This window comes from Solanum dulcamara, chromosome 7 (assembly GCF_947179165.1).
Source record: "Solanum dulcamara chromosome 7, daSolDulc1.2, whole genome shotgun sequence".
NCBI lineage: Eukaryota > Viridiplantae > Streptophyta > Magnoliopsida > Solanales > Solanaceae > Solanum > Solanum dulcamara.
In genome coordinates this window covers 11,754,628-11,771,127 of record NC_077243.1, presented here as the reverse complement: position 1 = coordinate 11,771,127, position 16,500 = coordinate 11,754,628, and the positions used below count along the sequence as shown (strand labels likewise).

General features: G+C 37.7%; 3 protein-coding genes across 4 annotated transcripts in view; 1 reads left to right on the top strand and 2 right to left on the bottom strand.

Moving 5' to 3' along the window:
* The window catches only part of LOC129894273 (protein virilizer homolog), a 28,368-nt gene extending 16,602 nt beyond the window's left edge, over positions 1–11,766 (top strand). Inside the window, exons 18-28 of one of the 2 annotated variants that reach the window (XM_055969884.1) lie at positions 74–289; positions 756–911; positions 1,015–1,068; positions 1,204–1,400; positions 1,523–1,592; positions 6,898–7,220; positions 8,294–8,468; positions 8,545–9,870; positions 10,031–10,834; positions 11,074–11,145; positions 11,434–11,766. In XM_055969884.1, coding sequence (XP_055825859.1) covers positions 74–289; positions 756–911; positions 1,015–1,068; positions 1,204–1,400; positions 1,523–1,592; positions 6,898–7,220; positions 8,294–8,468; positions 8,545–9,870; positions 10,031–10,834; positions 11,074–11,145; positions 11,434–11,454 — 3,414 coding nt within the window. In that variant the 3' untranslated portion in view covers positions 11,455–11,766. Of the gene's footprint in view, positions 1–73; positions 290–755; positions 912–1,014; positions 1,069–1,203; positions 1,401–1,522; positions 1,593–6,897; positions 7,221–8,293; positions 8,469–8,544; positions 9,940–10,030; positions 10,835–11,073; positions 11,146–11,433 lie in introns of both variants that reach the window. The other variant, XM_055969883.1, reaches the window with a different exon arrangement.
* A 571-nt stretch (positions 11,767–12,337) lies between these two features.
* On the bottom strand, positions 12,338–13,311 carry LOC129895138 (kunitz trypsin inhibitor 5-like). The gene has a single exon (XM_055970796.1). The coding sequence runs from the start codon at positions 13,148–13,150 to the stop codon at positions 12,533–12,535; it is 618 nt and encodes a 205-aa protein (XP_055826771.1). The 5' UTR covers positions 13,151–13,311; the 3' UTR covers positions 12,338–12,532.
* A 1,581-nt stretch (positions 13,312–14,892) lies between these two features.
* Positions 14,893–16,500, bottom strand: LOC129894509 (pentatricopeptide repeat-containing protein At2g22410, mitochondrial-like). The gene has a single exon (XM_055970220.1). It carries the CDS (start codon positions 16,498–16,500, stop codon positions 14,893–14,895), a length of 1,608 nt encoding a protein of 535 aa, XP_055826195.1.

Here is a 16,500-nt window from a genome sequence, read left to right as displayed (position 1 = left end):
TTCTAGATATGTTGTGTTTGATGCTAGCTGGAATCTGACTATTTCTTCTCTGGATCATATATGTACATTCAAGAATGACTTATTCGCAGAGGAAGGGGTGTGGCTTTGGGAAAATGGAACACCCACATTGAGTGTCCTGAGAACCTTGGCTCTGAGGACATTATTAGGGCCTAAGAAGGAGAAAGAGATTAATTGGTTCTTGCAGATTGGACTACGGGAGAAACTGCTTGGCCAGTTGAAACCACACTTGGGCAAAATTGCGCAGATTATCCTATGTTGCTCCACCAGTGTAAGTAATTATTCATCATTCCCTAGTTTTCTTTCTATTATCTTCTGATGTTTACGTCTGATTTTAGGAGTTTAATAGGCAGTTTTGGAGAAAATTTTCATTTATCCTTGAATTGCAATTTGTCTGATCCAGTCTTGTAGCACTTTTATGTGGGAGAGGCAGGGGGTAGCCTTCTCGTCTCTTCTCCTTATTTAGTAGTATTAGCATAGTATCTTATTCCTCAATGTTTTCTACTATCTGTTGATGTTTGGCTTGCTATTTTCTGTCCTTATTTTCCTTTCAATTCCGCTTTGATTCTTCCTCTTTTAAGCCGAGGGTCTACCGGATCCAACCTCTCTACCCCACAAAGGGGTAGAAGTGTAAGGTGTGTACATCCGACCCTCTCCAGACCTCACTTGTGGGATTACATTAGGTATGTTGTTTGTTGTTGCAATTTGTCTGATGATTATGGGGTGCAATTTATCAGACATTGGTGGTCATCCAAGACATGCTGCGAGTGTTCATTATTCGCATTGCATGTATATGCGGTGAAAATGCTTCACTACTTCTACGGCCAATGGTATTGTGGATTGGCGATCATCTTTCTGAAAAATTGTCATTGTCAGATTTGGATGCTTACAAGGTAACATTTACTTTCCCTCTTTACATGTGTCATGACATTCTGATTTTTTCCTGTTTATTAACTTGAACTTGTTTGCTTATGATTGCCAACTGTTCTCTTTCAGGTCCAGCGACTGCTCTCCTTTCTGTCTCTACTATTAGAGCACCCACACGGAAAGGTGTCTGCATTCTCTTATAAATTCAATCTGCTTTACTAGTTTTACATGTGTAGCTGTTACTAAGCGTTCACTTATAATTATAATCTGCTACTAAGCAGCTGAATGTTATCTGCTTATCACATTTTTTGTGCTCAGCGGTTATTCTTGAAGGAGGGTGGCCTTCAGATGCTAATCAAGGTTCTAGAAATGTGTCTAGCTGTTGCTAGTTCGGATGCAAAACAGGTTGCTCTGAAAGGGTTTTCACTCATTAGTTGGTGTGTGCCTGTATTCAATTCCATTCCACTACTTAGTGAGTGTAAAGCTTCTCTGCAAACCCCGGGAATAGTTGAGAGGTTAGCTAGGGTTACATGTGTCCAGCAATCTGGTTTCTTGTGTAGCTCTTTTTGGTTGTATTGAGTTTCCATGTTTTTTCTACTGATGCTTATGTTGCTGGTGTATTTATTGTGATTTCCAGACACGTCCCTGAAGATATGACTGCTGAAGAAAATTGCTTGCTTTTGTCTTTGCTCCTTAAATTTTGCAAGGTATTTCCTTTTTGTTATCTGTTTTCATTTATGTCTTAGGTAGGATTACTCATGGGTGGCTGTGCATCTTATTTCTGGTCTATTTGGTATTTGCTTTCTGGAGATCAGTTTAAGATTTTCATAAAGTATCTTGATCAAAAAAGACTTTGGTTAAGCTTCTGAAGTTTGGCAGCATTCATATTTCCTTGAATTTTGATTCGTAAGTTATCTTGCACTGTCTAATATTATGGTACATTGACGTTTTCTTCCTCTTGTTTTTTATTGGGCTGGCTAGACACCATCACGTTTTCCTTTTATTTCCTTTTGTAATTAGTGCATCATCATATTTGCTTCTTCTTCAGTCCTTCCGAAAAAGGATGGGTTTTCGTTCTTGAACTAGTACTCACGGGGGTTGTTTGGTACAAAAGATTAATAACGCATGGAATAGTAACTCAGAGATTAGTGATGCAAGGATTATTTTTCTCAAGTGTTTGGTTCATTGCTTTCCACCTAATCTTGTGTTTGGATTACAATTCTACAAAAAGCTTCTTTTCAATTATACCCTTGATTATTATGAGATTTTCTATTTTATGTAATTGAATCAAGATAGATAAATGTCTGATTAGATTTTTTTTTGTGGTCTTCTAACTTGCTAGTAGAAGAACAATTTTGTTGCCATGTTTGTCATTTTCTCACTTGAATTATTTGAGGGTAAATAATTGTCATCTTAATAAAGTGATCACTCACAAAGCATCAATTTTCAATTTTAAAAAAGACAAGACCATCTATTTTTAAAACCGAAAAAATGGTAAACGGTTGTAAAATCGAATAAACCATCTAGGTTTACACATAAAAATTGCAAGTCGTAGTTTTAATGTGTATGCAAGTTATAAATTGTTTAAAATACAAATTATTAGAAAATCACATATATATCAACAAATAATACATTCAATTAAAATCACAAACGACATGTGGTGATATGTTTGCCTTTTCAATTAGTACATGTTAAACAACTCACATTTCAAATATTGTATTGATTTGTATTTGATTTATTTAGCAACAAACAACTCTCTTTAAATAATAAAATTTGTAAGAAGACCACTCCAAAATGGTGTTATGATCTTGGTCGGAAGAGGAATTTTGAACAGGTTAGTTGAGTTTGGAAGAGATTGAGATTGTCATTTGTCTGGTTTTACCGAGGTTGCTCTCAGTTGCAAGGTGAAAATTGATGCATCTAATGTAGCATTGTGATCTAAATTATTTATAAAAGTTGTGTAGAAAGGTACAAGATCAAAGGAAGTAATCTCTCTTTTTGATTTTTTTGAAATTGGTTATGTTGCATGGAAGGTAATCTCTTTTAGCAGGTGCTATCCATGTTCTCCATTTTTTGGGTTCTGTTTGTTTGAGATTGGGTCGAATACGTTCAATTTCGCAGGGCATTTATGTTAATTCTAATGTATACTTGTAGAAAATCAAACATAAAGCTTTGCCATGGCAATAAAGGGGGAAAGAGGAAGACTTCTTTATGTAGGACTAGGAAGCAGTTTACACTAATTCAGTTGTTAACTCAAAATGTATATATATACACATGCATACCCACCTGGGATTGAATCAACTTTTGAAAAGTGAGGACACCATATAAAGAAGTGGTACATTGATGTATGCATGTACTTTTTAGAAAAGCTTGGAGCCAAAATTGATTATACCTTAACCTGCTTGCTGTATCTCAATTGTCTTTGTTTTCTAGCATTTTATCACATTACTTTTAGAATCCATGATATGCCTCAGCATATGGGGAACCAACCTGGTCATAACAATGTTCCGAGGGATGTTCTCTGGAGGTATCTGGAGGCTAAAGGTGTCTCGATGGTGCATATAGGGCGATAAAGTACATGTATGATGGAGCCAAGACTCAGGTTAGGATGGTGGGAGGTGACTTAGAGCATTTTTCTGTTGAGATGGGACTACATCAGGGATATGTACTGAGTCCTTTTCTTTTTGCCTTGGTGATGGATGAGCTGGCACGGTCTATTCAGGAGGAGGTTCCATGGTGTATGCTATTTGCGAATGAAAGGGTTCAGATTGAGCAGGACCAAAACTGAATACTTGGAGTGCAAATTCAGCGTCCCGATGGATGAAGAAGGCATGAAAGTGAGGCTTGCCATTCAACTTATACCCAAGACAGAAAACTTTAAATATCTTGGATCCATCATCCAGAGCAGTGGGGACATCGATGAGGATGTCATGCGTCGCATTGGGGTAGCGTGGATGAAATAGAGGTTTGCCTCTGGAGTCTTGTGTGATAAGAAGGTACCACCTAAACTTAAAGGTAAGTTCTACGGAATGGTGGTTAGACCGACATTGTTATACAGAGTGGAGTGCTGGCCGGTAAAGAACTCTCATGTTCAAAAGATGCATGTTGTGGAGATGAGGATGCTGAGATGGATGTGTGGACACATTAGGAGTAATAAGATTAGGAATGAGGTTATTCGAGAGAAGGTGAGAGTGGCCTCTGGGCAGACAAGATGAGAGAAGCTAGACTGAGATGGTTTGGGCATGTGCAAAGGAGGGGTGTCGACATCCCAATAAGAAGGTGCGAGTGGGTTGATTTAGGGGTTATGCGGAAGGGTAGGGGTAGGCCGAAAATGTATTGGGGAGAGGTGTTTGGACAAGATATGGCGCTACTCCATTTCACCGAGGACATGACCTTAGATAGAAAAGAGTGTAGGTTGCGGATTAGGGTAGAAGGTTAGTAGGGATAGAATGGTGTCTTGCCTTGTGTCGGTTTAGGGTTGTTCGTAGGTCTAGGCATGCCATTATAGTTGTGTTGTTATTGCCTTTAATTATCACATTACTTTGTTATCGTTATTGTGCTTGTCTTGTAAAATTTGCATCATTTTGCCATTATGATATATATATTGTTTTTCTCTCTTACTTGGCGCTTTGACTTTTGAGCTGAGGGTTTTTCGGAACAACCTCTCTATCTCCATGAGGAGGTAGTGGTAAGGTCTGCGTACATCCTACCCTCCCCAGACCCCACTTGTGGGATTTCACTGGGTATGTTGTTGTTGTTGTTGTAAGCTAATTTATTTAAATAAATTTACTAGTACAAATATAAAACATAAAATCAAGAAAATAAATAAAATGATTAAAAGGATTTGAGGGATATTTTTGTCTTTACATAGCTTAATCCCATGGTATTAAACCTATGTATTACTAATACCGCCAAATGGAAGGTATTAGTTATCCATCATTTAATACCATGTAGGATGTATAACTGATCCATGGATGAGTTATACATTGGCCCAAAATTCCTACCAAACATAGTACTAAATAATACCATACATAATACATGGACTATTTCTCCTAATACTTCCTACCAAACAACCCCATAGTATCCATCTTCTTGAATGATATCTTGATTCTCCTATTATGACCCTTTGGGTTTATAGTTTGATATACAAGGGTCTTTTTGGTGAACAAAAACTTTCTTATTTTCATTCTCACACAACTCTATTTTTAAACTATCTGCTAACTGTTTTGGTTTTCATATTTTGCAAAACTTGCTTGTAATGGTTGCGTACTTGTCTGTTTTCCTATTCCTAAAGGAGGTGGATGGGTAGCGGGGGAAGAAAGAAGGTACAAACTTCAGCTTTTAGCCTGTTGGATTGAAGATCCAAGTTAGAGCAAAAAGTGTTATAGGACGAAGTAGGAAGAAAAATGGAGCACTAAGAGATCCCAAACAAAAACTGTTAGTATAGTTTGTAAGCATTCCCTCTCCCCAAGACATTTAGTAGCATTTCTCCAACAACCATCTCTTTCCTTTCCCTTTTCTCAATGTGGTAAGAGTCGATTTTACTAAGTTGAAGAGTAGTCTTAGGTCACTTATTTACTTTTGGTGCCATAAAGTTCCTTGTTGTATAGAAGAATGAGTGGAGTTTGTAGAAGAATCATTTCGTTTGATTTTTTACCTTTTGGTATTACCCCTGCTGTATGTATGGCCATGTTTATGAATGAAATACATATACTTGATAAAAAAAAGAAGAGAAAATAGGGGGGAAATTTTTGATGAGATGGGGGCAACTCATGATCACTGGGTGCTCCAGGAGACAGAAGGGAGGGGTGAAGGGTTATCTAAAACTTTGGTGGTAAAAGAACCAGAAGCTGCCATGAATGTTTGTTGTGTTTGTTAATGGTGTTTGAGGAGAAAACAAATAAGATTTGAGGTTTGACCAAAATTAATTAACCAATTCACTATATTGAAGCCAGACAAAATTTGATGGGTAAACCTCTTTAACAGTATCCATCATGTTCTCTATACCGAGTGAAAAAGACCCATTTAATTGGTTTCCAATTATATTTTCCAAGTCAGAAATCTTTGCATATTTACAAAGGAAAAAAAGAATGTGGAAAGAACCTTGGTCCATAAAAAAGGAAATTTAGACGAAATGTTCATTTTTTGGTGTTTGGTTATGTTAATACGTGGAAAATGTTACAGTATAATGGATTGGTGTTGAGAACTTAAAGAGTAGTTCCCTATTTTATATAGACTCTGTGAACAAAGATTGTGTGGTGTCAGAGTGTTGCTCTGAAGTGGGTTGGAATATTCAGTTTTAGAAGGAACTTTAATGATTGGTGAATAGTTGAAATCATTCAGCTGTTAACTATTTTAGAACCTTTAACAAAAAAATATTCACTGGTGTGACTGGCAAATAGTTAAGGACTTTTTACTATACGTAGTTGCTATAATATAATTCAAGAAAATTTGAATAATTGGCAGGAGGCATGGTTTTGGAAGATGATATGGAAGACTAAATCACCTTCAGAAGTGGCATGTTTTGGCTGGGTTGCTACAAGAAATGCCTGTCTAACTTGCGCCCCCTCCAACCTGCACTTTTACCAAATGAGATCAATTGATGCACACGACTAACCTCCCCCCCCCCCCCTTTGAATGAATTTTTAGAGAACGGGATTGGCCTCCATCATAACTTAATTCTTTTTTCTTTTTGAGATTGAACAGTACATCCCATGTACTGAAAAACCAGATTTACATAATGAACTCTAATGGCACTGTCCTATTTCTATCATAACTTAATTCTGTGGGGAACTTTTTCAGTCATTTGGATTTCAGCCCATGTAAAATATAATTCGGGTTGTTACTGGTGCCCCGATCCTGGGTTAGTATTTTTGTTCAATTTCTAACTAGGTTTTAAGATGATATAACTCAACAAATAGTTTTCTTGTTTTCTTTTCTTAAATGTAACTTAATAAGAATATTTCTTTCTTTCTTTTTTTTGGCTCATTTGTGAATCTTCTGACATATCAGGTCCTACCTGCCGGAAAAGAATTGCTTTCATGCCTGTTAGCATTAAGATTACTTTGGTCATCTGCCAAAGGAAAAGATGCTCTGCTTTCGCTTTGTCTGCATGTTCAGTCCTCTAGCATTGAGGAGCAGGAGTTGGAGAAACAATTTGAAAATGGTCTAAGCCATGATTTCACTCGTGACTGGAAAAAGCATCCTCCATTGCTATTTTGCTGGGAAACTCTGTTAAAGACACCTGCTTCAAAGGATGATCTACCAACTTATACTGTTCAAGGCATTGGGATATTATCTTCGGCAGCATTGTCTTTCTGCATGGACAGGGAAAGGTCTGTTTTTCCATGTTCAATTTTTACATTTTGTATGGAGGGGACTGAGAGTGCATTGGTTAAGCGTGAGGATTTAGCCTGTTTCTCAGATGCATGGCCATAGTTCAAATCCATTCAGATGCATGCCTATCATTTTAGATCTTAATTCCATGAAAGGAAGTTGTTTTGAAAGATCAGCAATCTGTTGGATTCCATATAAGACCTTGAGAAAAATGGGGGATAATAGAAGAAAATAATCTGTATAGTTGATACCAATTAATTGGGATTAGGTTATAGTCATGTTAGTACATTTACGTAGGTCCAATATTTGCTGAGTCTTTTGTCTTGTTAGAGATTTATTTGCCATTAGCAAATGTGGAGGACTCCTAGTATTAGAAACTTTTTATCTGGTTGTCGTAGGCTGTTTCAAATTTTATTTTATATAGCATTGGACTGAGATGAGTTTAAATGGAGCTACTGGACAAGGATGATTTATATAGCCAACCCTAAGTTGATTGAGCTTTAATTGTTGATGTTGTATGTTAGGATGGATGTAACTTGCTACTAAATTGATGTTACACGAGCCCCTTAATTTAATTTTCATGTTTATTTCTCATCCCTATTGGACTTCCTCTGATAAGTTTTCATTCTATCGTTTGGAAAAATTCCTGATACTAGAGTTTCAGAGCAAGCATCTTGCTTAACTGACCTCTTTATATGAAAGAGTAACTAGGGTATTGTTCTTGCATTACACATGAAGTTAATACCACTTATGTATATGCAGTTCCTCGTGCTTTAACAACTGAAAGACATGATATCAATTTGTTTTCAGATGTGCATTTATTGATATGGGGTCGGGCTTATGAGAGTTGTGATTAGATCTATTCATGTCCTTTTTGTTGTTATCTATAAACAACTCCTGCATGCGAAACACTCTTCTGTACTTTCTAAAGCCCGTTTTTTATCCTATTTGGACGAATGTTTGTCAAAATCAGCACCATGACCTGTAAATCTTTACATGAGATGGCGTTGCTGACTGACTTCTCTTGTAATTTGATGTGCACTTTGTTCTCAAACTATTGTTAATTCTTCAGTATGAACATGGAGAGAGTTGCTGCAATCAAGTACCTCTTCGGGTTTGAAAATGACAACGTTGCCATGGACGGGCTTGTTGAAGAGAGCATTGAATCTGTAGAGGAACTTGTTAATTTGTTGAAATCAAGTGACAGTTCCTTCTTGCCTGTATTGGACAAGATTTCTTTGGACCAGGTATCCAATTTTCCTGTTCTTGATTCATTCTCATTGTTGCTTCGAAAAATGTAGTAATTGGATTTTTATTGGACAGATCAAGGAGTCAGCAAGATCATTAATGCTTCTTCTGCACAAACCTACTGGCACAGTTAAGGCAGATGATATAATGAGCAATATTCATTTTCCTTCAGCAACTGGTACCCCATATTCCTCAAAGATACACACCATCGTAGACGGTGGTACTGAAAGGATTGAAGATTATGATTTAAATGAATTTGGAGACAAGTTTTCATGGGAGTGCCCTGAAAATTTGCGTGATAGTTTGACACAGACAAGTCTTACTAGCAAAAGGAAGATCTCCTCAATGGATGGGCCAAATAGACGCGCCAGGGGAGATAGTGCCTCAGCTGAGAATGCCATACCGGGTGCATTCTCACGGGGTTCTGTACCTACCATTGTCCCTTCAGGTCCTACTCGTAGGGACACTTTCCGCCAGCGCAAGCCAAACACGAGCAGGCCTCCTTCTATGCATGTGGATGACTATGTTGCAAGGGAAAGAACTGCTGATGGATCTAATAATCCTAATGTAATAGCAGTCCCACGAATAGGATCTACTAGTGGGAGACCACCGTCTATTCACGTGGATGAATTCATGGCTCGGCAAAGAGAACGCCAAAATCCTCCAGGGATCATGGTTACTGATTCAGCTGCTGCACAAGAGAAAGCAGCAATACCTGAAAACAAAACAGATGCGGAGAAGTCAAGTAAATCTCGTCCCCTGAAGTCTGATCCCGATGATGATCTCCAGGGAATAGATATTGTATTTGATGCAGAGGAATCTGAACCTGACGATAAACTGCCTTTTCCTCAGCCGGATGATAATCTACACCAGCCTGCATCTGTAGTTGTTGAACAAAACTCTCCTCGGTCAATCGTTGAAGAGACAGAAAGTGAGTTGAATGGAACTAGCCAGTTCTCCCAGCTGGGTACACCTGTGGCCTCAAATGCTGATGAAAATGCTCAAAGTGAATTTTCTTCTAGGATGTCGGTTTCTCGTCCTGAGCTGCCGTTGGCTCGAGAACCTAGTATATCTTCAGATAGGAAATTCAATGATCAGTACGAGAACATGAAAAATTTCCCTCCTAAAACCTCTGCTGTGTTTGCTTCGCTTGCAGCAGCAGTTAGTTCTGGTGTAGGTGTTTCTTCATTTACAAAGGCTTCTCCATCATCTGTACAGGCAGCTGTTGATTCTCGAATGCCACCTAACTTCTATTCTAGACCTACTGGTCAGCAAAGTGGAGTTACTCCTCCAAACGTTGGGTCCCAGGGATATTTTGACCCGAAAATGCAGCCACCATTACCACCAACTCCGCCTCCTGCAACAATGTCATCCTTGCTGTCGCAAAGTGCAGATCGTATTGTAAGCCAATCTTCTCCATTTGTTAGCTCTATGATAGATGTCCAGCCTCATTTACCACCTGGCTTCCATGTGAGAAGATGCAATCTTTGTGCTTTATTTTCAGTTATTATTATTAGTATTATTATTTGTTGGCTAAAACTGGTGTTTTCCTCTGTAATAGGTTCAAGCTGAGTACTTATCAGCTGGTGCTTCAGCCCCTGTGACCTCCAGTCCTTTGCCAGATACGAAGTTTGGTCGGACATCACTTTCTTCACCTGGAGGATCTGTTAGGCCTCTTCCACCACTTCCTCCAACGCCGCCCCCATATACAATTAGCCTTTCTAATTTATCATCATTAAAAAATCCAACTTCCCAGACTCCAATTTATAATCAAAGTGTTGGAACTAATGAACTTCAGCAGATCTCCCTTGCATATTCAAGTGATGTTCGACCAGGTAACATTTCAGCATCTGGTCCCATTCTAACAACTTATCCTCCACCTCCATTAGCACCACCCTTGCTATTCAATAGGCATGGATCAGTGCCTGTTAGTTTTTATGGAAGTAGCTCAGCTCCATATCACAATGAAAAGCTCCCTAGTATCTCACAGCATCTTCCTGCCATTCACTCTATACCATCTGTCACCCAGCTGCAGCCACTCCAGCCCCCTCAACTTCCTCGTCCTCCACAGCATCTTAGGCCACTTGTTCCAGCTTCACCCCAGTCAGAGCAAAGTGTTCCTTTGCTTCAAAGCCCCTTGCAAATGCAAATGCAGTCACCACAGATGTTGCATCAACCTCAAGTTTCTCCAGCTCATGTGTACTACCAGACCCAACAGCAGGAGATTGTGTCACATTCGTTACAACAGCAACAAATAGAACATTCTCTCTCTCAAGTACCGCAGCAGCAAGGCAATGTTGTCACCCAGCAACAAGATTCTGGGATGTCATTACAAGATTTTTTTAGATCTCCAGAAGCTATTCAGGTACTTATGCTAACACTGACTTGTGTGTCACATTGCATTTGTAGCATCCAACTCTCTGTTGTTGATGTTATTAGGAGACTGCAAATTACGGAACACTAGAAATAGTTATAGAAGTTCATTAACTAGTTGGATCAACTATAGTGTCTTTATTTTAGAAATTGTGTCAAACTATTAAGTATACAGTATTATTTATATCAGATATTTATCTAGTTGATTTTGATAATTACTCATCCTTGCAGTCTCTCTTGAGTGACCGTGACAAACTCTGCCAGCTATTAGAACAACATCCAAAGTTGATGCAGATGCTTCAGGTATGACTGCCATCTGCTTATTATGCAGTTAAACACATTCATCTGTTCTTTCTTTTGCCCCACCGCTGTGCACTTCGCAATTGAGCATTATTACAATTTAATATTGCTATGCTGAGCATAGCCCCTCCTCCCCCCACCTCCCCATATGACACAAATGTGACAATTTTTTGATTTTATGTTGTCACCCAATGTACCTTGGGTATCAAATTGTTTTAGTCTCCTTCCTTTATTTAGTTATATTTTGTTTTCTATGGAGGAATGTTTCTAATAATGCTAATGGTTTGGCAGGAGAGGTTGGGCCATCTCTAAGTGGGATACCAGTGGAATCATGGCTACACTCTGGATTCTGGTCTTTTGCCTAAAGAATATGCATAGAGAAGTTTTGGAGAAACAGTGGTCGGCCTCTTGTACAGAAAATGTTATATTTATGACTATCAATGTTTATAAACTTGTATGTCATTGTACATTAAATTTAGTTTGTTAGCTTTAGAAGAACTTATCATTGGATGTGTAGAAGTAAAAGTTTTTTGCAGCTAGCGTAGCTGTTCTCTCTTGTGGTTTGATTCACTTACATAGTTATTTTTCTTCCGTTGAGCCCTATTTTTGCCAAGTCTCAGTGGATTCCGGTCTTCTCAGACTACTTTCTTTTATGTGAGTTTTAAGTCTACTTGCTCTTTTTTATATGCATTTATTATAGTTTCACACATAGATCGATTCATCTAAAAGTCGTAGGACATGTTCAAATCGTTTCAAACTGTTCTCTTATTTTATTCCTGATGTGATGTGAACTGCAACTTGCACCTTTTGTAACGTGGTCAATTCTAGAATGTTATATTTGCCCAGCTCATTCTTGAAATCAGTGGTTTGTTATTTATTCGTTCGTTTAAATCCTGTGATGAACTAGCTTATGTTTGAAAACTCTAATCTTGAGTCTCAATTAAGCAGCCTACACCCAAAAGAATAAAGAAAATTAGAAAATATTGTTGATATACTGCATAGATTAGTGCGAAGGGAATCGTACTACTTTTGTTTCAAGTATTACTATTCTTTAATCAACTTATGATTGCTTGATAAGTTGGAAGTTGGGCGATTTTAAAAATAAAAATTTTCTCCCTTTGTAAATCTAAGCTTTCTCGTAACAAATCTGCAGAAAGAAAAATAAAGCATACAATATATAATATTAGAAGCTCGTCATTCTTCTCTTATTTATCAAAAGAGTACAATGCATGAAATTTATAACTTGTTTATTCTTTAACTTTGGAAGCTCATGCTTCTCTTATCATATTACAACTACATTTAATCACAATATCAGACATTATTCAAATAAATTAGTAAAGAGTACTTTGCTACTTTTGTCATTTTTGTTTCTTGACGAGTTAATTAGCCTCTAAGCCTTCTTAAACATGACCTTAAATGGGACATCACTCAAAGCCAAACGTCTTACTCCATCCTGAATGAATATGCCAATATCTTGACAAATGACTTTGCAGAAATCACATACTGTAGGACAATATCTCAGCTTATAATCGCGTTCGAATTTATCAATCTTGAACCAATTACTTATAGTTTCCCTACCAGGATTTCCTTGATTTCCACCAAGCGTAATAAAGTATTTCCCTGTTGTTTCATCAAAGTCATCTAGCTTCCATTGTGTTGTCTGAACACATATAGAATTTGCCGAAAATATGATGTTTAAATCAGTCGATTCGCGAATCACGCCTTTTTTTGGATTAAAGGGTGTGAATGTCAATGGGAGACCTTGATTGATCTCTTGTTGTTCTTGGACAACAGCATCAAGTGGACAAGTTTTATTGCCAACACTGTCTATGGTGAGTCCACCACCTCTGCCACGTACTACCGGTAAAATATAGTAATCGACGCCTGTCCGGAGTATTTTTCCGTCAGTGTCGACTACTTCCGGAGGGGATTCGGCAGCTGAGGAGAGGAAAGAGTTACAAGAGATGGCTAAGAGGAGGAAGGGAAGGAAAAGTTGGTTGGTCTTCATTTTGAGCTTGTATTTTGGTATGTGGAGTTAATGTAATAGTGTTGTAAATAAATTGAAGGTTTTATAGGTGTGGGAAATCAAGAGATGCACATGACCATGGGATTAAAAAAATTGATTTTCTTCTTTGGGTGGTGTTTGATTTTCACATATACTAGATGTCTAGTTTCAAATTACTACTCCTCTCAAATTATCAATCATGTTTTTAAAAAATAGTTGTTTTAAGTTATTTGTTATTTTAGAAGTTCAATAAAAAGATCAATTGCTTTTTTTCATTTTATCCTGATAGTAATTGTTCTTGAAGACAACAAACACCTCAATTATAAGGTGATGACACATAAATACAATATATAATTATATATTAAATAAAAAAAAGGTTATATACAAAGACCTGAATAAGGAATTAATTGTCAAAACTCCTTCTAATTAATGTTTTCTTAAAGGCCTATAAACAAACACTACAAATAATTTGAAATGAGGGGGTAATTTCTGACAAATTGATAAGATACTGAGAAAATGAACATGTACTTTGCTTTACGGCACGTTACAAGCTTATGACTGGCAAATTATGCAACTACTTTCTTCATTTTTTTACAATATATGGATTCTTTTTCTGTACAAGTTTCAACATTCAAAAGGTCAAACTTAATCAGGTCAACATTATTTATTGGAGTTACATGTTGATCCCCATCTAGTTCTGCTACACTTCTACTTATTGAGAATATTTTATTGAGATTAGATCATGCATTAGCTAAGCATGAAAATTAAATGTGGATACTCTGGATAAGATGATCTGGATGAACCTCACATGATGTGTCAAAGAAAATCTCTTAAAGTATCCATCAGAGAGAAGAAAATGGAAGTTTCTTACTTCTACTGCGGATTACAGCTGCTGAATTTTGAAAAAACACACACAAAAGAAAAAAGTAAAAAAAAAAAAAGAAGATTAAAAAAGAACAATGATCAGAATCTCCTCTCTGGCAAGATGTAGCAGTTTTATTTTTTTAATAACAATGGTGTTTGGGTCAATTTGTGGATGCCTCAATTAATTCTATGGTTACCTACTACCTCCCACTAACACAAGTATTGAGTACCTCTGTCCACAAAAGTTGGGACATTTGAGGTTGAATTAGGCTCAGATGTCATATCTTTACATAGTATGAAAGTCGGATCCATCTTTACATAGTATGAAAGTCGGATCCATCTTTACATAGTATGAAAGTCGGATCCATCCTTGTTTGGACTCCAGGTCCATGCTCCAGTTGGTTTTGGGCGTGAAGGGGTATTAGAGTGGGTTAGAATCCAATATTGGTTGGGATTTATATTAACTTGGATAATCCTCCCCTCAAAAGCTAGTTTTTGGGGTTGAGGTGTCATTTCTTTACTGGCAGAAATCACCTTTTGATTGTAGTAGTGTTGTCACACTAATAGTGCCAGAAATACATTGATTGTGTGAAGGAATGGGGATGGAGAAGAAGAGAACATAAAAGCAGAACATACTTCTCCAGATGATACTGATCAAAATAAGCAATGCACAAAAGAAAATTATAACAACACAAGTGCACTAAATGCATTTGCACATTGCCAAAGATGATCGACACTTACTGCATTGTGTTTATCTACCCAAATTAAACAGTGCCTCCATAGTTAAAAGAACTCGGACCGGAGCCTTTTCTTGGAGCTTTTTGTCCTTTGTCATAATCACACCAGAATCCAGGGCAGAAAACTGTATCACTACCAAAAGACTACATTTCTGCAGGATTAGTAAAAAGTTCCAAATTTGATTGCTTTAGAATTGTATCTAATACCCTGTAAATACCATCATAGACATGTTGTCTGGAAGATTCAGCCACAAATTCATGAAGAATTCCTTTAATTTCGATCCAACTACAACCAGGCTTTTTCTTGATTCTTTGATCTCTCATCATCTTCACAGTCCTGGAAGCATCTTCCAACATGTTACCAGAGTTATACAAATTCCATAGTAGTACATACACCCCGTCATCGTGAGGTTCTAGTTCAAGTGCTTTCCCGGCAGCCATTTCAGCTAATTCCAAATTTCGATTCATGACAGAAGCACTCAGAAGTGATCTCCATATGACAGCATCTGGTTTCATAGGCATTTGGTTAATCAATCGCACCGCTTCATCCAAATGACCAGCACGACCAAGGAGGTCCACCATACATCCATAATGTTCTATCTTAGTTGCACAACAAATGTCATTCTTCAGCTTGTTGAATAATTCCTCCCCCTCGTTAACTAATCCAGCATGGCTACAAGCAGATAGAACTGAGAGGTAAGTAATCTCATTTGCATTCACCCCAGATTCCAACATCTCATCAAAAAACTCGAGGGAATTTCTTCCTCTACCGTGAAGTGCCAAGCCTAAAATCATACTGGTCCACGAAAAAGCATCCTTCTTTATCATTCCCTTAAAAATCATCATAGCAAAATCAAAATTCCCACTTTTAGAGTACATATCAATCAGTGCATTGTTTACACCAACATCCATAGCAAAACCAGCTACCTTGTTTACATATCCATGAATAGCCCTCCCAAAATCCAGAGCTCCAATATCAGCACAACCAGATAGCACAGAAACTATTGTGATTGAGGTCGGGTTGTCATCACCTTCTTTCCTCATTCTCTTAAAAAGTTCCAATGCCCCAACCGGTTCTTTACCACGTACACATCCCACAATCATCACCATCCACGAGATGGCATTCCTGTGGGACATTTCCTCAAACAACTTCCAAGCAGACTTGATTTTCCCGGAAATTACAAATCCATTGAGCAAACTAGTCCAGGTAGCTATATCCTTAACGTGCATACTATTGAATACACGTCGAGCCAACAAGATTCTCTCCGTGCGGCTATACATATCGATCAGAGCATTACCCACAATGGGTTCAGGTCGATTAAGAAATTTATAGACCATAGCATGCACCGTTTTGCCATTAATCAGGTCTTGCGTGCGAGCACAAGCTGAGAGAGCTGCAACTATGGAATGGGAATCAGGTGTAAGAGAAGTTGAAACGAGTAAGCGGGTGAACAGAGAAAAGGCTTTAGTGGGTTGTTGTAATTGCAAATACAAAGACAAAAGGCAAGTCCAGGAGACAATATCTGGTTGGGGAATTTGATCGAACACCTTGTAGGAAGCAAATGGTTCGTTCAGTTTGGCATATATATTAAGCAATTTGCAGGCAAAAGATTGATGATATTGGGTGAAGAGACCACATGTGATGGATTGAGCATGAATTTGCTTAATCAAATTCTCATGGTTTACACATTTGTTAAGTAGACGTTTCAAAGTTGTAGCTTTCACTACCAGTTTCTCACTGTTTTGGATCAT